A 24,957-nucleotide genomic window follows, 5' to 3' on the forward strand; every position below is an offset into this window, starting at 1 on the left:
ACACTTATGTAGAAAATGTTTACCCTGCCACATCTATAATGTTATGTATATACACTTATGATCCACATTTTTTTTTTTTTTTCAGAACATGCAATTTTGCAGGCTTTATGTCACTTCTGGTAATACAAAAACCTGGACCGTCTTCTAATAAGCCCTTATGCATCTCTCCTACCCTCTCCCTATTGACGTCTACATCAGAACCAACCCACAACAGCCCAGAGAAAATACAGATGTTTTCTTCATGTAGCTCATGGTGTGGCAGAGCAGAGCAGGATTTAAGGTCAGTATATGTACTCATACTGGTTACGGGGCCTAAAAGATATATATATACTTATAGGGTGTGATCTATAAGTGCACTTCCCCTTAAACCCAGGACATCCTTGGGCAATAAATAAAGGGTAACCATGCAGTTTCCTACAATACTTTGTAGATACATCTCAGATAGCAAAGGGAACTGGTAAACCAAAAGAAATGGTCTAACTCACTAAATATAATTTATATGCTGCTTCAATAGATCTCTGTTTACTTAACATTCAGCAGTATGCTGGAAAAAAATAAGCGGATTTATGAGCAGCATAAAACTCACCAAGGTGTTTGATTTACCCTAAAGAACTTACCATATATTCTGCATTTTCGTGTACACAGACTTTCTTCTGAACTGCAAAAGAGCACAGCAGGTTGGTTTATATGTGCAAAGAAGGCTGCTATACAACATGTTCTTTGTTTGTTCAGTTTTAGATACAATTTAAATTATAATAACTACTTGCTAACACATCATCTTATAATTTAGTATTCAAAAATATTGCACACAACCTACTTACATCCTGTACTAAGATAATATGTAGGCTACTATTGCTGGCCTCTTCTTCCAGAAATGTAAATGACCTGGCTGTCATGCTAACCCAGTGGCTTTAGTACTTTCTGAGTTGCTGACCTATAACCAGTATGCGGATCAAGAATTCTGACTTTGTTCTGACTCCACAGTTTGCCTGAGGTTTCTGTGGCAGGGAATTTTGTTAAAGCCATAGATTGTCAGGCAACTGTCTTTTTAAGAAGGTCACAAATGTCTTCATTCATATTTCTATCACAAAATATTTCCTTAAAGTCCAACAATTCCAGTCCCATGTTATACTGTAACTGGATTAAGTAATATTGTGTTTTCAAGGAAAAAAGTGGATTGGAAAGGTTCCGCTTTTACTTCCTCCCTAGTGCTGCATCTATTAATTCTGTCAGTTTTCTATAAAAGTGCCCCCCCCCCCCTTTTTGTTGCTGACAGAATGTGGGGGAGGTTTACTTAAAACTGGTGCATGCAGAATCTGGTGCAGTTGTGCATATTAACCAATCAGCGTCTAATTTCTACTTCTTTTTTTTTTTTTTTTAAGTGTATTTTGTGCGTGTACTCGAGAGAGGAGCCGGACTGCAGGAGTTGGGAGTAGGCAGGCCTCCCCCAGAGGCAATCTGCCACCTTTCTCCATGCCCCGGGTGGCAATGGCGGGTGTGTGAGGGGGTCCTCCCACATAGCCCGTCCTACCTGCTCCGCTTTGAAGCCCAACGGGGCAGAGGGACTCCCTATAAGGGAGTGAGAGGATCTAGCCCGCTCAACCAGCCCCATTAGTCCTTTGCCTCTCTTTTTAGAGACCGCATGGTCAAAGTGCGTGCATGTTAAACCAATTTCGCGTGTAGGTGTGGTGTTTTTTTTGTGGGAGGGGGGTGGGCGTACTAAGCGCAGGCTTACCTCACATAGCACACCCACCGGGAGCCGGGCTGAGACCACCAAACTCAATTCACATGTAGCCGAGACCGGGATACTATAGTTAAAGTCAATATTACTAAATGTCTTATTTCTAAGGTATCAATAGACATGTGTAGAACGGAAAAATTTATTTTGTTTTGGATAGATTTGTTATGTTACTAATATAATTTCATTGATTCGTTTTGGAATTCGTTTTTAATTTCATTTTGTTTCATTTAACTTTGAATAATTTTCTAATGAATTCCAAATTTAAGAAACGATTCAAATTCAGATCAGTCGGAAAATGGTTAACGATTCAAATTCTATGTGAAGAATAGCTGGTTGTTAAGGAGCGGTACGTGAAGCCAGCTGTCGCATCCCTAATATTTGAGGACTAATCATCTGTCAGCGGGCTTCCGTGCTAAGAGCTGAAATGTAAACAAAAGAATGCCATACCAGGCCACATGCCCTTAACATGGGGGGGGGGGCTTTGGGGCAGAGCCAAAGCACCTTGTCCCCATGTTAATAGGGACAAGGACCTCTTCCCCACAACCCTGGGCTGTGGCTGTGGAGGTCTGTGGGCGGAGGGGGCTTATCAGAATCTTGAACCCCCCTTTAACAAGGTGGCCCTCAGATCCCAACCCCCCCACGTGAATCAGTACCCCTATTCATTCATCTAAAAAGTGTAAAAAGTGAAATTTGTTAAATTTCATTATATTTATTCTTCACACAGAATTGAAATCGGTCCATCATTTCTCAACCAATCCAAATCGTTCCAAAAATGTGGAAATTGGTTAGAAAACTAAAGTTTCAAGGAATCTCCAAATTACCAAGCATTTGTCCGAAGTTACATTCAGACCGAAACTAATTGCACATGTCTAGGTATAAACATGGTTGTCATATACCGTAAATTCCATTCTAAACTTACTACACTTTGCAGGCACAGATGGGAGATGGATATGGATGTAACCTTAGAAGATATAAAGAATCTAGCATTGCAGAATGTACAGCTGCTTTTTATTGTCACCAACCCATAAGGGGATCCAGCTTTTCATTCTGTATGGGGTCTTCCATACCCCTGAATTTTTGCACAAATTAGGCCATAGGGATAACGCTCAATGTGTAAGATGTGCAATCTCCGAATACTTTATACATCTGTATCACTGTATCACGTAAGCGTGCCCGCAAGCTAACCCCCTTGGGAGAGCGCTTCCCAGAATGGGGGTTAGCCGATGCAGGGAGGAGCCGAGACAGCTGCCGAGGGACCCCAGAAGACAAGGATCGGGGCCACTCTGTGCAAAACGAACTGCATAGTGGAGGTAAGTATGACAAAAAATAAAAAAGGAAGCTTTACACCCCCTTTAATAAAGTTTTGATAGAAAGCTAGTTAGCTAGATAGATAGAAGCTAATTGTTCACTATGCACAGCTGCGTCAGGTTCTGTGTGCACAAGTTTTAGTAAATCCCAGAATGTTTTACTGATCCCCTCTTCAATGAGAGTGTGCTACTGTAAGTGGATAAGTGACTAGTGGGTAGGTGAGACATAATGCTGATGGTAAGGCTTAGCACACAACTCAAGGAATTCCAATGTTCATAGCAAATGTAAAACATCTAATATGGGAAAGTTGTCCTAGCTAGGGAGGTAAGAGTCTTGTGGTGTCCACTCTTAGGCCATATTTTTAGTTTTCTTCAGATTGCAGCATAAGCTCTATTTACACTCTTGTAGATCCAGAAAGAAAATGGTTTAGTAATAATATGCATAATGTATTATAATGCTGTTCTACTTTAATACTATAGATGTGTATGTGAACTCTTTTAGTCCCTGAAATGTAAAACAAATATTAAAAGTCCACCTGTAGAGGACACAACGTACCACAGTTATACGATGTACAACAGCTTCCATTTGCAATGACACCAACAGCTTCATAGCCAATTCTACAGGAAGGCTTCATTGGACATTGATTAGGGTCACATACTGTAAGAAAAGATACAATATTTAGGGTTAGTCAAGCTTACTTACTTATACCATTTAATTACCGGTACATACTTAACTTCATATATTTTGAGAACATTTATAATAAGGAGCATATCTGTCTGCATAACTGTTTTGAAACATACATGTCTGATGCTTGTGGCCAGCCAGACCAATCACATATTTTCTTGGTCACGTTAATGAGGAATGAACCTCCTAACTAGGAAGGGTCTCTTGATAGTACACCTAAAAGAGCCAATAACCATAGTTTTCTATGATTTTCTGGAAAAAAATGTGCAAAAATAATCAGTGGTACTTACTGCAAACCGTTTCATTACAACAAGGGTCATTAGAGTTGATCCGGGTCACAGGAATGAAACCTGCCTGCTCACATATGGCATTAGTCACGGGACACTCATGTTTATCGCAATAGAGACCGCTGCCACCTTCCCTGCAGACACAGTCCAGGCAACCTAACTGGAACTTTTCTCCAAACTGTAAAGTGAAGAATGAGCACAATTATTAACATGTTTTACTTGCATATTAGTGCTAATATACAATAACCAGAATTAGGGAATAGATCTTCTTTGTGGGAAAAATGTTGACTGTAGGTGTCATCTTTCATAGTATATGGTAAAAAGGAGCATTTTGGTTCCCAATATAGGTAATAGGGATGAGGTTCAGATTTGTTGCTACTGTGGATTTGAGGCGAATCCGGCATGTTCACGTTTTTTTGGACCCTGCAAATTATGTAGGAATTTGCCATAGTAACTATAATGCAATGCCTGGCCTTTGAACTTAAGTCAGCTGGTATACAAGGGCCAGTAAGGTTTTTTTTTATAAGCCAGCCCCTCGCTATGAAAGGGTGGGTACCTAGTAGCCATATTGACAAAGGGGGTTATTTACGAAAGGCAAATCCACTTTGCACTACAAGTGCAAACTACAAGTGCAAAGTGCACTTGGAAGTGAAGTTCATTGAAGTTCCATGATGGAAGATTATAGGTATAGAGCAAGTTGATTAAAAATAAAAATAAATACCTGTCGTGGCACATTGTCTGGTCCAACACATCCTGAAAGAGAGAAAAAAATCTTCTTAGCAAAATGTCCCAATATCTAGTATTACCTGTATATAACTTCACTGTACTATTATACTTTATCTTAGCATATAGGTGCTTTACCATTCATACATTATATATGTATGTACTTCATAGACTTATTAATCACTATATCAAGAATATTTTCTATAATAAATAATGTAAATAAATGAAGGGATAAATAACAATCATAACAGTACTCAGAACTAGTACTCAGAAATACAAATTGTGTATATCAGAGATCTAGCTATAGACATCACACAAGGATCTTCCAATGCAGTCAACTTCAGTCGGTTCTGATGACAGTGTGTTTGTAGGCACCAGAAGTCTTATGCCGCGTACACACGACCATTTTTCGGGTTCTAAAAAATATAGGTTTTTTTTTATGTCATTAAAAACGATCAAGTGTGGGCTTCAGAGCATTTTTCAGGATCTAAAAAATGGGCATTAAAAATTTCGAACATGCTCTATTTTTCACAGCGTTTTTAACGTTGTAAAAATGGTCATGTGTGGGCTTTAACGACGTGAAAAAAACGTGCATGCTCAGAAGTAAGTTATAAGATGGGAGCGCTCGTTCTGGTAAAACTACCGTTCGTAATGGAGTAAGCACATTCATCAAGCTGTAACAGACAAAAAAGCGCAAATTGTCTTTTACTAACACAAAATCAGCAAAAGCAGCCCCAAGGGTGGCTCCATCTGAATGGAACTTCCTCTTTATAGTGCCGTTGTACGTGTTGTACGTCACCACGCTTTGCTAGAGCATTTTTTTTTTCACGATCGTGTGTAGGCAAGTCCGTTTTAATGATCGGGTTGAAAAAAACGTTGTTTTTTCTAGACCCTTAAAAAACGTCATTTTTTAGAACCCGAAAAACGGTCATGTGTACACGGCATCAGACCCATTGAGCCCGCTCAGCAGAGGACTTTTTTGTTCCCTTTGGCCTACCTCACATTAAACTGTCTGGTTAGACTGTCTCATAATTTCATTAAAATCTATCCTCTTTACTCCGTTACACACAGAGCTGCAATGGTCATATAGCCCCCTGAGTTTTTAATCTCTTCCCATTGGGTCTATAAAAAACAATTACTGTAAATACACCAATCTGCTTCTTTAACATCTTTAACATCTACATAGGAGGATGTTTTTATATCATGGTAATTCATTTAACTGCTCATTGGGCAGGCTAAGGAGTTTATATTCCATTCACACACTATACTGGAATTGACTATGTGATTAAAAAAGTATCTTGTACGTGCAGGCTGGATTGATGTGAACTGAATTTGTTTCTAAGATACTTATCAAGAACCGCCTATTTGGAATATATGTGCCATGATTACGTTAACCACTTCACTTTCCTGTCCAGGCCAATTTTCAGCTTTCAGCGCTTTTGAAATTTGAATGACAATTGCGCGGTCATGCTACACTGTACCCAAACAATTTTTTTTATTATTTTGTTTACACAAATAGAGCTTTATTTTAGTGGTATTTGATCACCTCTGTGATTTTTATTTTTTGCGCAACATATAAAAAAAAGACCGAAGATTTCGAAAAAAATAAAGTTTTTCTTTGTTTCAGTATTTTCTTTTGTAAATAAGTACGTTTTCTTCTTCAAAGACGGGCACTGATATGACTGCACTGATGGGCACTGATAAGGTGGCACCGATGGGCACTGATAAGGTGGCCCGATGAGCACCGATGAGGTGGCACCAATGGGGTGGCACTGATGGGTACTGATGATGGTCACTGATAGGCAGCACTGATGGGCACTGATAGGTGGCACTGGTATGCGGCACTGATGTGCACTCATAGGTGGCACTCATGGGCACTCATAGGCAGCACTGATGGGTACTTTTGGGTAGCACTGATTGGCATCTATTGTGCTTATTTTTTATTATTATTTGGATGGCCATGGGGGATGTACCTGGGCATCCACATGTTGCCACCTTCCCTGGTGGTCCTGGCAGATTCCCTGGTGATCCAGTGTGGGCATCCGAGGGGGGGCTGTGCTGATAAACAATCAGCGCGAACCCCCCTGTCAGGAGAGCCACCGATCGGCTCTCCTCTACTTGCATCTTTCCGACGCGAGTGAGGAAGAGCCGTTTAACGGCTTTTCCTGTTTGCATCGTGATCAGCCGCGATTGGACACGGCTGACCACGTGGTAAAGAGCCTCCTTCGGAGGCTCTTTACTGAGATCGGTGTAGCGGTGTGTCAGACTGACACACCGCTACAGCGATCGCCGAGATGTGGCGCGCGGCGGCTGTTATCCTGCTGGACGTCAATAGACGTCCAGTCAGGATAACGCAACCACTTCCCGGATGTCAATTTGCTATTGACCGGGCGGGAAGTGGTTAACTATTATGCTGTCTTTATGGTGACTAACTCATTTTAAGATTATGTGTACCAGACCATTGGCCGTTTACTGATTGTACCTGAAGTTCCCACCCGAGAGGCAGTGTTTTCACCTTGGCTTACTCATTTGCACTTCCATGGGCAACATACACTTGCTATGAATTCTAGTCTAAGCTACTGGCTGATATTACTCTATTAAAGATTAGAAGTGGGTTTCAGTGTACTGATTCTGTCACATGTGCTACTAAAGATGGATTGCCAAAATGTCCCATGTGAAATGTAATCACAATCTTGTAATGTTGTGAATCCCAATGTGGAGAGCAAAGCTTTATGTTGTGTAATCGATTTTTAATGGTAAATAATAAAGTTGTTTTTATGGTACTCAGTTTCTTTTCTAAATGTCGACACAAAGTCCATGACGACATATTCTGTTCATAATTGTACTATTAAAACATTGCTTTTCTATGTGATCACACAAGAATAAAGAGCTTTGCACTTTTAAACAAGCTTGTTGTTGTGCTGTTGAGATATTGTATCCTTCTTGGAGATAATGAAAAGTCGAGGTCACATCAAAACCAGGTTATTGTTTTGAAACTACGATCTCTTTTTTGCCCTTAGCTCAGTGAAGTATATACAGGGTGAAGTATATACAAGAGACCAGTTTACATGCCTATTAAACCAGGCTGAACCAGCCATGTTCAGACTGGATTTTCGAAACTAGCAGAGTGGTCTGTTCATCTGTATTTGGCACCTCTGAGCTTGTAATACTGTAGTCACAAATTACCATATTAATCGGCGTATAACACGCACAGGCGTAGAACTTAAAGATGGAAGTTTCAGGAAAAAACTTTCCACAGCCCCCTGCGTATAACACGCAGGCACAGTTTACCCTCTATTTTCAGGGTAAAAAAGTGAGTGTTATAAGCCAATACATACAGTGAGGCCCCGTACACACGACCAGTTTCCTCGGCAGAATTCAGCTTCCGACCGAGTTTCTGGCTGAATTCTGCCGAGGAAACTGGTCGTGTGTACACTTTCGGCCGAGGAAGCCGACGAGGAGCTCGACGAGGAAATAGAGAACATGTTCTCTATTTCCTCGTTGTTCTATGGGAGCTCTCGGCCCGCCGAGCTCCTCGAAGGCTTCAGGGCTGAACTGGCCGAGGAACTCGATGTGTTTGGCACGTCGAGTTCCTCGGCCGTGTGTACGAGGCCTGATAAGTTGTTGGATACTGCTTTCCCTATTTTTGTACAAAACTACATTAATTAGAGAAGTATAAAAAAACACACTCCTTACCACAGCTAGGTACACAAATATCTACAGCTTCACTGTGGCGCATTGTACCCTTTGGACAAAAACATCCTTCAATGAAACGACTATTATTCTGCATTGCTGCATATTGTTCTGGCCTGTAAGAAGTCATACAATGTAATTCATCTTCATTTTCAAGACCGTTAAATAAAATGACATTCTAACTGATTTAAAGTGACACTCAGTATACATTATACATACCCTGTTACTATAAGTACTGAGCAGTTACTAAAGCAGGTATTCTCCTGCCAATTGGTTCTCTCATTTTTATGAACAAAGCACTTCTATTTTCTATCACTGGTTTCGGGAGTGTTGGAGGCTTTCTGCTCCTTACCGCCAAGCTGCTCCCCCTTTATGTCACCAGCTACTAAAAAATGATGTCATCTGAACAGGCAGTATGTTTGTATACAGCTATTGCCAGCTGATGCTAGAATGTGCAATGAAAACAATTCAGCACAGTGAATACTTCAAAAGACTAGTTGGTCTACACTGTATGTTCCAGCATTGGCCATGGGTGGTTTTGTGCAGGCATGCTGTCTATTCATGAAAGAAAAACCTAATTTCATGTACATCAAACGTAGGGTGATAGTACGGATGCACTGGTACTAGGTGTGCCAGTCCCTAGTTCAATGCTGTCTATTCAGATCATGCAAGGATGGGGGGAAAGGGCAGCCTCATCTTCCAAGTGCTGAAATCATCCAACACTCCCTAAAATGTTGGAGGCTGTACAAGATAGAAAAGCTTCATTCAAAACGATGAGACAATGAAGACTGCTGATGTTTTTCTACTCTTTATATATATTTGTTCACTATATACCATGTACTCATTCACATGGGAGGGGGGGGGATATTTAGGGGACCTCTTATTGTTAAAAAGGACTTCCAGATTTAAATAAGCCCCCTAACCTGCAGACTCCCACAACTACGGACCAGGAAAACAAAGCTATTTTTGTGAATACATAGGCCTTCAAAAAAGAAGTACGTCCAAAGCTACTTATCCTATGGATCACATGAGTGTACTTTGTTCTGTACTCCTGTGACCCATTTTCAGTCAACAGTGGGCTGAAGTTCTCTGTCAGCTGACGTTAGTCAGCCGGTCCAGGGTCTGGAAAGAGCCCAACTTTAAAGTAGGTATTCCCCCAGATGCCTAGACCAGCAGCTGGCTCAGCCTCTCAGCATGCCACTGAGAGCCTGAGCAAGCCTCTCCCTCCCCCTGCACAGCCCAGTGTTCCAGTGAGTGCTGGAGGGGCAGAGCAGTGTTCTGATAGTCATCAGCTCTCTGCAGACTGAACACAGAGAACAGCGATCATCACTCTTTGATCGCTCAGTTTTCAATGTGGAGACGGCAGGGGACAGGTGCAGCTGGGATTGATGCTGCAGCCATCTAGGTGAGTAGGATTGTTTATTTATTTTTTTCTATTCTCAAACTTATCTTTTTAAAGGGGTTGTAAAGGTTTGTTTTTATTTTCTATATAGGTTCCTTTAAGTTAGTGCATTGTTGGTTCACTAACCTTTTCCTTCGATTTCCCTTCTAAGTGTCTGAATCTCTCACTTCCTGTTTTTCCTCAGTAAGCTTGCCACCATCATCCATGACGGACGAACTGTTCGCTGAAAACAGTCCGCCGGACCGTTTTCAGCGGACATGTCCACCCTGAGATTTCTGTCTGATGGTTGTACACACCATCAGACAGAAATCCGCGTGTACACGATACGCGGTGACGAGGCCGCTCCGTCACCGCGACGATGACGCGGCAACGTGCGCGGCCCTGGAAGTTCAATGCTTCCACGCATGCGTCAAAGTGATTTGACGCATGCGAGGGATGGCGGCCGATCGGACATGTACGGTGAGTCTGTACAGACGACCGAACATGTCCGACGGACAGGCTTCCAGCGGACATGTTTCTTAGCATGCTAAGAAACATTTGTCCGCTGCAAAACGGTCGGCTGGACAAATGTCCGCTGGAAACCTGTCCGGTCGGCCATACACACGACCGAACATGTCTGCTGAAACTGGTCCGAGGACCAGTTTCAGCAGACATGTTAGGTCGTGTGTACGGGGCCTTAGTCAGCCAGAACAGCTAACTGAGGAGGAACAGGAAGTGAAAAATTCAGACAAAGAAAAAAAACAGAAGGGAAATGGAAGGAAAAGGTTAGTGAACCAACAATGCACTAGCTTAAAGGAACCTATTTAGAAAACAAAAAACAATCCTTTACAATCCCTTTAAGTGTCAATGCCATGACTATGAAATTACAGTAGCAAGACAAGCAAATCAATACAAACTATGCAGTAATAAAAATGTCTGATGCTTGGTATTTACACACTTACGTAGTTTGGCATGTTCTTTGATTAACTGGGCCACATCCATTATAGACTTTGTCTGAAGGGCAAGTAAATTCTGAAAGTAAAAAAGAAATATTATTTATTGTATTGGAAGCATTTTAAAAATGAATACAACATTACTTCTTTATGCTACTACCTGAAAAAATGAGATTGACAGTGATGTAAAATGCCAGTTTACTCTGCAGATGGATGTCGAGGCAGGTGGAAGGTGAGGAACGGTTGTGCCTAATCACTGTATCCTCTCAGTGGAGTATGCTGAGAGCCACTGAATGTTTTAAGAGTGCATGTGAGCTAGTAGCAAGGAGAAATACAACTATAATTTTTACTTCCCTTTGCATGTTTTCTCACACAGAAAAGTAGGTCTAAGGAAGCAGTGACTCCCTTCTGCATGATGTTGACTGAAGTAAGACACTGCGGTTGAATTACTAAATGAGAAGAGACTGTTTACTTAAAGTGTATGTCCACTTTGCAAAGTAGACATTGATGAATTAATTTTTCACTGTGCTTCATTTAAATAAACATTTGTAGCGCCTCCCTACTTTCAGTACGGGCGCTACCCTAAAGTTAGTGGGGAATGGGAGTCTTAATTTACTCCTATTTACAATTGATGGAAATTTAGGCTGCTGCCATTTCCAGAATCTGTCCTGTAGGTCAGTCTGCTCTTCAGGGGATGCGTTATTCCCCCTGGGTGGCAGTTGGCGCTAGGGGGATTCTCCCAGCAGCCAATCAGAGGAGTTCTTCCCTTGTTGGGCATGCTGGGAGGGGATATATCTGTGGCAGCCGCTTTTGGCGGGTTGTTCTTGTGGGGCCCGAGTTCCAGGTGCGGTACCCACCTTCAGGGTATGCGCATCCATGGGCCCCGCCACCGCGTCCTGCCATGCTGGGGTCGTGCACCATGCGGAGCCTCGTCCTACTATTGAGAGGGGCCTCCGTGGCTTGCTGGGTCCCTGCCTTCTGTTGAGAGGATCCTAAGCTGAGAGCTGTGCGATGGGGCAACCATCGGGGATCCAGTCACCACACCGTATGACAGGTATGCTCAAGCTGTCAGTGGGTGACATTGATTGAACTAACTGGGAGGATTTGCTCCAACTGTTTCTTCGCAAATCCTAAATTGTCCAGCCTGTGGCAGCGGCCCTGAGTCAGGCCTGAGGCAGAGGTCTGTTTTCTCCCAGTGATCTGCAAGTGACGCTCCGGCTGTCAGGCCTGAGATAGCTGCCTGTCCGGGGGCACTTTACGCACCCTGATTGGGGGTGGCGAAGAATTGAGCTACACTATTGCTAAGAGCAGGCTTGCTCTCTCCTAATATCCAAGGCCTGATACTAAAGTTCCGTTACGCTCATCAACCTTTTTCTGTCGTGTGCCATGTTGATGTTGGCCAGTTTGGGCTTTGGAAAAAAGCATTGAAAACTGAATTGGTGTCTGGACACTTGCTCTTTATTCACACTCACAGAAGTCACCCCTAGATCAAGTCAAGAAGGTGACTTGGTAGGCCGGTCCCAAACTAACCAGCGGCTCCTTCGTGGGTGAGCGCTACACATTTTAAAAATTCCTTCACACATGATTGAGTATTAAAAATTAACAAAGATTCACATACACTTTGCAAAAACAAACTTCTTTAGTAAATCAATAAATAGTCTTAAGGCCGGTACACACGGGCCGCATATTGGGCGCTATTGGCCAGTTCAATAGAAACCCGCCAACATTTGGCCAGCTTCTGTCAAATGGGCATGACCAAAAAAAGTCTGCTGATCAGCATACAGCACCAACGGGTGTGTTCTGGTAGAGGGGGTATACCACTGTTGGAACACAATAGCTCATGTGGGAGATCGCTGTACTAACCTCAGATTGTTAATACAGCATCTCCTCCCAAGCTCTTCAGTTTTTATTTGTTTAGCCCGCTGGGTTGAACATAAAATACTGCTAGTATGTACTAGGCTTTACAGTTTGTTTTCTTTATCAAGCAACCACAGCCAGAGTAGAAATGCCTGTCCCCTGCCAGCATACTGTTGAGAAGGACCCTTGCTCACTGTGTAGAAGTGGTGTTCTCACTACAGATGCAAGGGTCATGGCCTTTGGTGCCTGGAGAGTTCTTTCTACTCAGGCTGTGGCTTTGAATTTGAACTGTTAAGCCCAGTACACACAAATTCCGACCGTGTGTATGCCCCATCTGAGTAATTCCATCGGAAATTCTGATGAATTCCATTTGGAGTTTACATAGAGAACATGTTCTATTTTACTCTGATGGAATTCCGTCGGAATTCCGATGTGAATTTGGTCGGACAAAGGTCCGATCATGTGTACAGGGCATACGGCTAGCCTTAGGCCTCATACACACGGCCGAGGAACTCGACGTGCCAAACACGTCGAGTTCCTCGGCGAGTTCAGCCCTGAAGCCGCCGAGGAGCTCGGCGGGCCGAGTTCTCCCATAGAACAACGAGAAAATAGAGAACATGTTCTCTATTTTCTCGACGAGTTCCTCGGCGGCTCCATCGGGCCGAAAGTGTACACACGACAGAGTTTCTCGGCAGAATCCGGCTCTGACCGAGTTTCTCGCTGAATTCTGCCGAGAAACTCTGTCGTGTGTACGAGGCCTCACAGTTATCTTATACAGCCTTCAGTGTGGGTGGAGAAATCTCCACTGCCAGCCATTGCGTTTGTGGCTGCTTGAATACCAGAGCAGTAACTGCATCTGAAGGAATGCAACCACTACTAGACTGACAATTTTCCAACAGGGTCAACCAAGGCTTGAATTTTGGCCAATTCAGCAGGAATAAGCTGAAATTTGAACCTTTTATGGCCAGTTTAAAATGTGAAACACTTTTTGATTTGTCACACTTGGAATGTGTTTATCATGTTTAATTAAAAATTGAGCTTTAACTAGAATAATAAAATGTTATATATTTCACCTAGTAGATATACTGTACCTGTTTATGAGTACAAATCAGAATAAAAGCTTTTTGCAGTCACAAAACAGATAACTGATTAAAATAACTTACTACATGTTGAAGCTTTATCTCTCCATGGAATGCAGATTCCCTGTCCTGCACAGAGCTGAGCATATTGCTCTAAGCTGGAACATTCCATGTTGGATGCATGACAACTGTCAAAAATACAGGACTTGTAGTATAATTCTGGTGGATAAACTTTATGGCATTCCCGGAAGATTCTTAAAAAAAAAAAACAGAAAAAGGGTTTAAAGAATAATTATGATATATGAGAGAATTTTTAAAGACATTGGGCCATATTCTCGTATATTTTAGGCGGGTGGCGCGTAAGCCATTTACACTACGCCGCCCCAACCTACAGGAGCAAGTGCCGTATTCCCCAAACACTTGCTCCGTAGTTTGGGGCGGCGTAGTGTAATTGGCCCGGCGTATCTACGCGTAAATCCAAGGGGGCGGCTTGTATTTAAATTAAGCGCGCCCCCGATTAGAACGAACTGCGCATGCGCCGGGCTTAGAATAGCCCAGTGCGCATGCTCCAGTTCTCGGCGTAAAACGTCAATGACGCCGACGTGTGCGTCATTGACGTAAAGTCGTATTCAAGAACGACTTAGTAAAACGACGTACCCGACGGGAAAACACGACGCGGACCTGACGCCATACTTAACAGGGCCTACGTGGGACTGGCGTAAGGTTACCCCTCATATAGCAGGGGTAACCTTACGCCTACGCAAACGACGTAAGCGACGGTTACGCGACGCGATTTCGTTCGTGAATCGGCGTATCAGGCTCATTTGCATAAACAAATGAGACCTGAACGTAAACGCCACCTAGCGGCCGGCGGAGAATTACATTTAGGATCCGACAGTGTAAGTGTCTTACACTAGTCGGATCCTAGCCTAAATCCGGCATATATTGTTTTGTGAATACAAAACAATGATATGCCGGCGGGAATTTCGAATTACGCCGGTGTATCAGTAGATACACCGGCGTAACTTGTTTAAGAATATGGCCCCCTATAAACATTCCTAGCTGCACCTTGTGCTTTTCATTTGCATAATATGTGTAATCATCATGTCGTTATGTGTTGCCATGTACGCACATAGTAGAGTAAATCTTCACATTCATGTGTCTGATGTTCCTGTTCGTGTTTTTTTTTTTTTTAACCTTAGATTTTTATTGAACTACACAGTGTACATTTAAAGTAGAAAGTAGTTCTTAGTAGCACTTGTACAAATGGTCCGATGCTTGATCCGATACTTGGGCAGCCAGGGGTGATCGGTGTGGCGATAGATTTTAGTAAAGCAGCTGGGAGCCGCCCCACCCCCCTGAGTCTTTTAGCGGCTTTATTGAAACCTATTCAGGAAGATCGGTGTTTGAAACTTCCCCCACCCCCAAACCGAACACCCCCCTGACTGTCCACTGTTTCCTCCTCTGGTCCCCTCTGTGAGCTTATCTGATCCGCCTCTGTGTCTTCCCCCAGTCCCCCTCTGTGTGCTCCTCTGGTCCCCCTCTGTGTGCTCCTCCTCCAGTCCCCCTCCATGTCCTCCTCCATGCCCTCCTCCGACCCCCCACCCCCCTGTACCAGATCCTTCCTTTTCTGAATACACAGAGTCAGTGATCACTGTCTGTCCATTCATAACAGATCATCATAAACTATGTTTACAATGCTTCAGATTATGAATGAACAGGAGCAGCTGACTCCTGTCCATTCATCTTCAGTGCAGCTGAGGCTGCAGAGAAAGTGACTGGAGAATCCTCAGTGCCTTTCTCTGTCTCAAAGGGGAGATGTTTAGACCCCTCATAGCTCACCAAAGCCCCCCCCCCCTAACAGGGCTGACAAAATAATAAAAATAATAATAATAATAATAATAATAATAATAATAATAATAATAATAATAATAAAAAAAGAATTGTAATAAATATTTAAAAGTACAAATTGTAAAAATAAAAATAAAAAACACAGTGGCACTGTCCACTCCCCCCTCCCCTCAAAAAGAAAGCATTGTAAAAGAAAAAAAAACACAAAAAAATATAAATTGTAAAAAATAATATTGTAAACATTTAATTGTAAAAAAAAAAAAAAAGGTGCAGTCCAAGTGTCATGAGTGCCCATCAGTTCTGCATATTAGTGCCACTGTCACTTGACATAAAAAAAAAAAAAAAAAAGTATTGGTAATCGGTATCAGCGAGTCATTGAAAAAAGTCGGTACTTGTCCTCGGTCTTAAAAAAGTGTTATCAGTGCAACCCAAGTTTATATCTATCTATCTATCTATCTATCTATCTATCTATCTAGATAGATAGATAGACAGACAGACAGACAGACAGACAGACAGACAGACAGACAGATAGATAGATAGATAGATAGATAGATAGATAGATAGATAGATAGATAGATAGATAGATAGATAGATAGATAGATATTTACCGAGGTTATACTGTTACACATTGAGGTCCGAGTCACACCACAAAAATGCACTCCAGATGCGTTCCAGATGCATTTACTGCATGCTTACAGTTCACACCCCAAAAACTTACTCCAGATGCATTTCTGTGTGACCATTTTTATGCATTTTCAATGCGTTCCAGTGCATTTTTACCCTCTTGTTTTTTTTATTTCAAGGTTTTCTGAGATTTTTTGCTTACTCATCATTGATGATTTGGCAGGTTGTCGATGGTGAACAAGTTGTAGTTGTAGTGCTGTGTGTAACATTGGGGGGGACTGTCGTTGTTGTTGTTGCAGGGACACAATTAGGTTTCTTTGTATCATTAAAAAGCCATGTAGATGCCATATCTTCACACTTTGATACATAGTTACCACTTTTTGTCAAGCAGTCATCTGATCTGTTGTTGGTGCAAGTGCCTAGATAAGATAGATATATTAATTTGCAATATCAGAAAATAAAATAAAATGCATATTTCTTATTTCCTAATTCTTTTTAATAAAGTGACCCATTTGCTGAAATAAAAATAAAAAACTGAAAAGCTATTGTAAAAAAGACTTTATACTTACCTAGTTGCAGATAGGTTTCCCACTCCCCTCTCAAAACTTATATTATTTGTACACATGACATTGTGTGCAGGTTCCCTTACGACTTGCCTTATCCTCCAATGTGATATTGGAAAAAAACAAAAGCCGCACTCTGAATAGATCAACTTTAAAAGTTTATTTGAACTCAAACACACTGGAACACTTGTCTGGGCTAATCCATCTAACACATTTCACTCATAATGAGATTTTCTCAATGAATAAACTCTATTCTCTTAGGGCGGCGTAAATGTAAGCGGGCGTAGTGTATCGTAGTTACGCTACGCCGCCACAACTTACAGAGGCAAGTGCTGTATTCACAAAGCACTTGCGTCCAAAGTTACGTTGGCGTAGCAAAAATGTGCCGGCGTAAGCGCGCTTAAATCAAATGAGGAACAGGGGGGCGTGTTTTAGGTAAACTATTCATGACCCCACGTAAATAACGCTTTTTTCAAACCGCGCATGCTCAGTATCACGTCGAATTTTCAAATTAAATTACGCCCGCTCAATGCCTAGTCGACGTGAACGTAACTTACATCCAGCCCCATTCACGGACGACTTACGCAAACGACGTAAAATACGACGCTGTTCGTACGTTTCCGACGTCCATACCTAACATGACTTACCCCTGCTTTATGAGGGGTAACTTTACGCCGGCATATGTCTTATGTAAACGACGTATCTTGATACACCGGGCGCACGTACGTTCGTGAATCGGCGTATCTAGCTAATTAGCATATTTAACGCGGAAATATATGGAAGCGCCACCTAGCGGCCAGCATAAATATGCACCCTAAGATACGACGGCGTAGGAGACTTATGCCGCTCGTATCTAGGCAACTGGGAGGCGTATCTGATTTTATGAATCAGGCGCCGAGTCGCGACGGGCCACACTCAGAGTTACGACGGCGTATCTGGAGATACGCCGGCGTAACTCCTTTGAGAATCCGGGCCCATGTGAATGAAGAAAAGCAAAAATTGTACTACCATACTATACTTTTTGCACTACTTTAAAAAAAAAATTGCTATCTGTCTGTCTATCTATCTATCTATCTATCTATCTATCTATCTATCTATCTATCTATCTATCTATCTATCTATCTATCTATCTATCTATCTATCTATCTATCTATCTCTTTTCTTTAAAGTTTTCTCTTGTAATTAAAATGTTTTTACCAACAAAATGAGTGTTGAACATGTAGCTATTTCAACTTTAAATGTTGTAATTTGTTTGGCCCACAGTATGGATTCTCATTGTCATCATCTGCATATTGTGTTCAAAATGTCACTTTCAAGGTTGAACTCCAGGCAGGGACAGTATAAAAGAAACACATTTATGCAGCTTTGTATTCATTAATAAACCATTTAAAAAAATGTATGCATTAAGTGTAAGTACCTACATTTCACTTGGTATTAGCCTTTCAACCCTTTATTTAGCAGCACTGGGGATGGAGAAAGGACACCACTGCATTCCTTACTGCCCCTCCATGCAGTAAGTAAATGTTTGAAATCAAAGCTGTCTTATGTGTGATGCTCACCATATAAAGGGCCTGCTGAATTGTCCATTTTCCTAATACAGTAAGTGCACTAGCAGCCAGGCACACAGTCCCAGGCACTATTCTGGCTCAATAATTAGTCTAGGGGGCATCCTTTTTTTGATGCTTTATTGAAAACTTGAACTTGGATGGGTGCTGGGTAACCGTGAGATACTCCAGTAGAGTTAAGTAGTAACTTGAAGACACCTGTCTCCTTCTCAAAGATTCCTATCCCAGTCCTTGCTGCAGCAAAAAATGGACTGAACTATAACCATAACCAATGTCCACTTTTAAGCATAGGCTGACTCTGATGTAAGAGGGATGACAGCAGCACACAGTCACTGGGATCTCACACACCAGTATGTACTCACAAATGTCCCTGGATAGTTTTTATGCTTACTTCCAATATTAGCCAGATGTTTCTCCCATAAACTCTTCGGACCAGATCCCCAAAAGGAAATCCCTCAGTCAGCTCCAGCAAAGTTCAGTAGAATAGGTCCTCCAGCTAGCATAGCTGGGACCTCAAAGAACAAATGAAGAACCACAGCTGGACTGCCAAAAAAGGCAGCAACACTTCAGACTGGGATATTTTCCTCCTGGACAAGAAGCCATTAGTTATTTATGCTCCTTCTCAGCCACCTACTGGGCCCTCTCTCCCAGGGATTAGCTAAGACCACAAAAAATATTCAGACTGGAGATTTGACTCGCCCAGCCCACTACTTTCCAGAATCATCGAGAAGGCAGGGGACAGCAGTCAAACTCCCAACCAGTGAAACTGAGCAACCACAAGCAGCTCCAACGATTACAGAAGAGATAAAGAAGTAGATTTACTTAACCTAGCACCTATCTAGGAAGTTGCTACATATGAGAGGTGCTCCCTCCAGCGACTTTATTTCTGAGTCTCATTATCTAAAATAATACCATAGAACATTTACAATAATTTATTTCTGCAAATATAAAAAATGACAATAGCTTACCACAGTGTCCCTGTGTATTGTTTCCAAAAAGATGATATGGCAGGTGGATTTCAAATTTAAAGCCATCGTGTTTGATGAAAGATTGTATACTTGGAATCTCCACTACATAATTGATTCCTGATGCATACACTTTCACTCCATTATTTGCATAAGGGATTCCTACAACTGCGTCATTTATAGTAACCTAGGGTTAACATAAGGAGAAGAAGTAGAAGTAAGTTTACTAGTTTATTGTTTTTATTTTTTTGTTTTGTTATAAGAGTTGCAAGTAGTAGTATGGTAACACTGTAGTACTCTCGTCACAGTAAAAAAAAACTTAAAAAATAAATAAAAATGTAATAAAACAATAGAAAAAATGTATACCATTATTTTTACATACTTCCACCAGTCACTGTCCCTGATCACCACCACAACAGTTATATGATGAGGCTTTACTGCACTGGTAACAGTATGTAAAAACGAAGTGCTCGGTATTGAAGTGAATATTTACCATACCCATAGTGTCCGCATTTCTGTTTGAGCAATGAGAAAGTTCCCGCAGTTGGCATGGTTTTATGTTCACACAAAACTTTAGAGAAGGAGTTTCTTGCATACCTGGCATGCTGCTTAGCATAGGGACTCTGGCATGCTGGACTGCTTAACATAGAGACTCTGCGCCTACTACGCAGACTTACTCCTTTCATTCCCAAAGAAGATATAGCAGTCGTGGTGGGAGCAATTGTAAACTCCAGACTGGACTATGCAAATGCCCTTTACCTCGGACTCCCCAAGTAACAAATCGCGCGTCTGCAAGTCGTTCAAAATACGGCCGCCAGACTAGTGACTGGGATAAAACCATGGGAATCAATCTCACCTTCACTGAGATCCCTCCATTGGTTGCCAGTAAAGGACAGAATTGTTTTTAAAGCACTCTGTCTAACGCATAGATGTATCTATGGGAATGCTCCCCATTATCTATGCGAAAAAATAAAAGCTCACAACTCCAATCACGTTCTGCGATCCACCAACCAAAATCTCCTCCAGATACCGAAAGCCAATTACAAGTCCAAAGGAGAAAGAAGATTCGCGGTCCAAGGTCCCAGACTATGGAACGCTTTACCAACCAGCATTCGGTTGGAGGAAAATCACTTAGCATTCAGGAAAAAGCTTAAGACGCATCTCTTTTGATATCAAAAGAGACAGGAACAACAAGCGCCCAGAGGCGATTAAGTTCGCATGTGCAGCGCTATATAAATTTTCATTCATTCATTCATGCCAGGGATGGCACCAGGATTGAGCTTGGGTTTGGTGCCAGGTTTGGTCTTAATCAATGTTTGGCTGAACCAGGAAGGCAGCTGTCAGCTCGGGGCCAATCAGACTTCTCACAGCTGTACATACACAAAAGGGGTGGGGGATGCTCATGACTTCACTGAATTAATATAAGTGATGTCATGAGCATCCCCACCCCTTTGTGTATGTACATGTCATGAGTATCCCTGTTTCTGCAGGGGAATTCCTGCCTGTAGCTGTTTGGCCCGGCAATGACAGTTTACGTCTGGGTTTGGTCAACATCCTTAGATGCCACAAATCATAAATGTAAGCAGTAAAGATCATTTAAGATGCAGGAGTATTTTATGTAATAAAGAGCTTAGAATTTTTTTTTATTATAATGAAAAATATATTGCAGTCACTTTTTGATAACAAATGGAAGCACTTTTACATCAACCAACATATTATTTCAGTTGTCAAGCATAGGATTGCTGGTTACTTAGGTAATATAATGACTAAGATCCATCCTACCTGTACGCTTTGTTCTGGTTGGAATGTTTTTTTAAGGCGTATTGTCTGATTTTCATATTTCACAATGATGTCACGTGGACATGATACTCGGTCTTTAGATCCACAGTCAAAATTATCAATGTATACACCAAAGATACTAATCTTCTTTATAATTTGTTCCACTAGAGTATAAGTGCAGGTGCCTTGAAAGTCATAGGAAGTCCCATCAAATGTATAAAAATGGGGGTCACCCCAACCAAAGCAAGGACCTACAAAATAAAAATGTGTAGTTATTACAAGGAAACCCATTTTAGATGTTATTATGTATCTGGAATTCATGCATTTTTGTATAATTCCCCCAACTAATGAATTCAATTAAAGCTGAACTCCAGTCAAGCAGGTAAATGCTCAGCTAAAATACATTTGTCATTTTCTTCAGCCTGCAATGCAGGAACTGATAACCAAGTTCTTGACCACCACTGAGTTGTAAATTGACTTTATTAGACACTGCAATAGCTTCATGACTTGGTCAATGATACAACCCCAGCCTACTGATTTTGCATTAAAGGATGAGCAGCACACCAATAGCCCATAATTCAGTATTCCTATCAGCATATTCCCATGTACAAACTCTGCAGGAGTCAAACGGTATATTCCCTGGTAATGTACATACTCTGTAGAAGAACAAGATTGTCATCTAGTACTTCTTATGCCTTGTACACACAATCGGAATTTCCGACGAAAAAGGTCAGATGGAATTTATCCATCAGATATTCCGACCTTGTGTGGGCCCCATCGGACTTTTTTCCGTCGGAGTTTAGAAATAGAACATGTTTTATATCCTTCCGATGGAAAAAAATCCTTACGGAAATTCCGATCGTCTGTGTGGAAAAAAACACGCATGCTCAGAATCAAGTCGACGCATGCTCGGAAGCATTAAACTTAATTTTTTTTCGGCTCGTCGTAGTGTTTTACGTCGCTGTGTTTTGGACGGTCGGAATTTGGTCTGACAGTGTGTATGCAAGACAGCTTGAATGGAATTCCGATGGAAAATTCCATCGGATTTTATCCCATCGGAAATTCCAATCGTGTGTACAGGGCATTTGAGTCTTAGGATGGCTATACACCATTAGACTTTTCTTTAAAAGTTTTCGTTTTCAGAATGTTTGTTAAATTTACTAATAGTTAATGGGGTGAAATTGACTATTGTTTTCAGCCATAGTGAGGAAAAGATCAAAGGAGTGGGATGGATTATTTCTTATTTTTTTCTTGAAAGCATGAAATTCTAATGCCGCATACACACGATCGTTTTTCGGCATGTAAAAAACAACGTTTTTAAAAAATGTAATTTAAAACGATCGTGTGTGGGCTTCACATAATTTTTCAGGTTCTGAAAAACAACAAAAAATGTTTTCGAACATGCTGCATTTTTTAACAACGTTTTAAACCGTGTCGTTTTTCGGGTTGTAAAAAATGATCATGTGTGGGCTTAAACGACGTGATAAACCCGCGCATGCTCAGAAGCAAGTTATGAGACGGGAGCGCTCATTCTGGTAAAACTAGCGTTCGTAATGGAGTAAGCACATTCATCACGCTGTAACAGACAGAAAAGCGCGAACCGTCTTTTACTAACACAAAATCAGCAAAAGCAGCCCCAAGGGTGGCGTCATCCGCATGGAACTGCCCCTTTATAGTGCTGTCGTACATGTTGTACGTCACAGCGCTTTGCTAGAGCATTTTTTTTAACGATCGTGTGTGGGCAACGTCATTTTAATGATGAAGTTGGAAAAAAAAAACGTTTTTTATAGAGGCTGAAAAACATTGTTTTTTACATGCCAAAAATCGATCGTGTGTACGCGGCATAACAATTATATTCATTTTAAAATTGAGTGTTAAAAGCAAATGGAATTTTGAAGTACTTTCGAACAACATTTGTCGAATCTCTGATGACATCATAAAATATAATCCCTTCAATGGCTTCCCCTACCCCACCGTATAAAATTCAAAATGCTAACCACAACATACAAGGCCATTCACAACATCGCCCCATCTACATCACCAACCTCATCTGCAGTGCAGATATCACCCAAATCACTCCCCCTGCTTCTCCCAGGACCTCTCTAGCTCCCTTGTTACCTCCTCCGATGCTCGCCTTCAGGACTTCTATAGAGCCTCTCCCATCCTCTGGAACTCCCTGCCCCGGTATGTCCAATCAGTCCCTACCCGGTCCACCTTTAGGAGATCCCTGAAAACTCATTTATTAAGGGAAGCCTATCCCACAACCACCTAACAACTGTCCTAGAGCCACCCCCATCCAATCATTCTCTGCAGCTATTACCCATCCAATCATTCTCTGCAGCTATTACCTTTTGTACCCCCCCCTCCCTTTAGAATGTAAGCTCTACGAGCAGGGCCCTCCTGTATTGATCTGTACTGTAATTGTGCTGTCCCCCCTCTACATTGTAAAGTGCTGCGTAAATTGTTGGCGCTATATAAATCGTGTTTAATAATAATAATATACTGAGAAGATTTCTTAAATGAACATTCATGCAAAATTCTACTAGTGTATGGCCAGCTTTAATTGTGCTGTTTGGGGGAATTATAGTAGGTTCATATCAAGTGTTCTTTGTGTTCTTGCATTTTATTTTGGTTATTCTGCAAGTAAGACTCTTCTATGCAACTTCCTTACCTGGGATGGCAATGCTCCCTAAGCATCTCTTCGCTTAAGGAGCAAAGTTGTCACCAAAGGATGCATGCTCCTTCTGTGGCTGCTGGCAGCTGTGTCCTAGCAGCCAATCTATCTAACATTGCTCCAGTCTCAGTGCTGCCCAAAGATTTTGCGATTGACTGTAGAAGCTATTGAGAAGTTGTGTGTCTCCATGACTATGACAACCCACCCCCCGACAAAGGAAGGTTTAACAGCTTTTCTAGGAAAGGGTAGTTTCAAGCTACAGATTACTTACCTTATTCCTCCCCCCTTGTTAAAGCAGACCTTTACCCCAGAACACAATGTGAGTGTACCTGGCTACCACCCCCACCCAGGGCTGTCTTAATGAGAGGGCACAACTGGGCACTGCCCAGGGGCCCCAGCTGCACATTCTCCAAAGCAGCTGGTCATTGAGCCCACGCTGACCCAAAATTGGGGGCCCCATGATGGCACTGAGAGTGATAGATACACAGGGGAGGCAGTCTGCCTCGTACCTACTTGATGTCTGCTTACCTGCACTGTCATCGTTGTAGGGGCCCCAGAGTATTTTTTTGCCAAGGGGCCCATGATGCTATTAAGACGGCCCTGCCCCCACCCTCTACCACAATTGGATTTTTTTTTAAGTGCTTCCTTTTGTTTGGTACTATTGGGCAGCACTTACTGCTTCCTCACCCAGATGAGAATAATATTTCTCACCTGTCCAGATGTACTGAATGTCCTGAAGCTCAGCAGAGACCTTCAGCACATCTTGCTAAGAGTAGATCTGTGGAATTTCTGATCAGAAGTGGGATTTTTGAATACAAGTGATGAGTTAAAAAACAGGATTTGCTGTTAGCTGCTTTTAACTGTCTGTGCTTGAAAGTGTTGAATTGTTTGTCTCATTTCTCTGACACTTTTTAAACAGCTTTCTTTTTTTTCTTTCTGCTAATTAAGGGGAGTGTTTAATTGGTAACAGGTGAGTATATAAGTGTCTGTAAAAACTCCATAAGAGCTGGCTCCTTGCTAAGAGTAGATCTGTGGAATTTCTGATCAGAAGTGGGATTTTTGAATACAAGTGATGAGTTAAAAACCAGGATTTGCTGTTAGCTGCTTTTAACTGTTTGTGCTTGAAAGTGTTGAATTGTTTGTCTCATTTCTCTGACACTTTTTAAACAGCTTTCTTTTTTTTCTTTCTGCTAATTAAGGGGAGTGTTTAATTGGTAACAGGTGAGTATA

General features: G+C 41.8%; 1 protein-coding gene across 1 annotated transcript in view; it reads right to left on the reverse strand.

Annotated features, from left to right (window-relative positions):
- Window positions 1-24,957, reverse strand: part of LOC120916769 (mucin-2-like) — a 198,160-nt gene that overhangs the window by 19,378 nt on the left and 153,825 nt on the right. The window contains exons 38-47 of the mRNA XM_040327709.1: window positions 21,057-21,304; window positions 19,278-19,461; window positions 16,384-16,600; window positions 13,791-13,960; window positions 10,780-10,849; window positions 8,440-8,552; window positions 4,742-4,773; window positions 4,024-4,198; window positions 3,605-3,706; window positions 618-658 (exon numbers count right to left, since the gene is read on the reverse strand). Of these exons, the coding sequence (XP_040183643.1) occupies window positions 618-658; window positions 3,605-3,706; window positions 4,024-4,198; window positions 4,742-4,773; window positions 8,440-8,552; window positions 10,780-10,849; window positions 13,791-13,960; window positions 16,384-16,600; window positions 19,278-19,461; window positions 21,057-21,304 (1,352 nt within the window). The remainder of the gene's footprint in view (window positions 1-617; window positions 659-3,604; window positions 3,707-4,023; window positions 4,199-4,741; window positions 4,774-8,439; window positions 8,553-10,779; window positions 10,850-13,790; window positions 13,961-16,383; window positions 16,601-19,277; window positions 19,462-21,056; window positions 21,305-24,957) is intronic.

The sequence above is a fragment of the Rana temporaria genome, chromosome 11, assembly GCF_905171775.1.
Source record: "Rana temporaria chromosome 11, aRanTem1.1, whole genome shotgun sequence".
In the NCBI taxonomy this organism is placed as follows: Eukaryota; Metazoa; Chordata; class Amphibia; order Anura; family Ranidae; genus Rana; species Rana temporaria.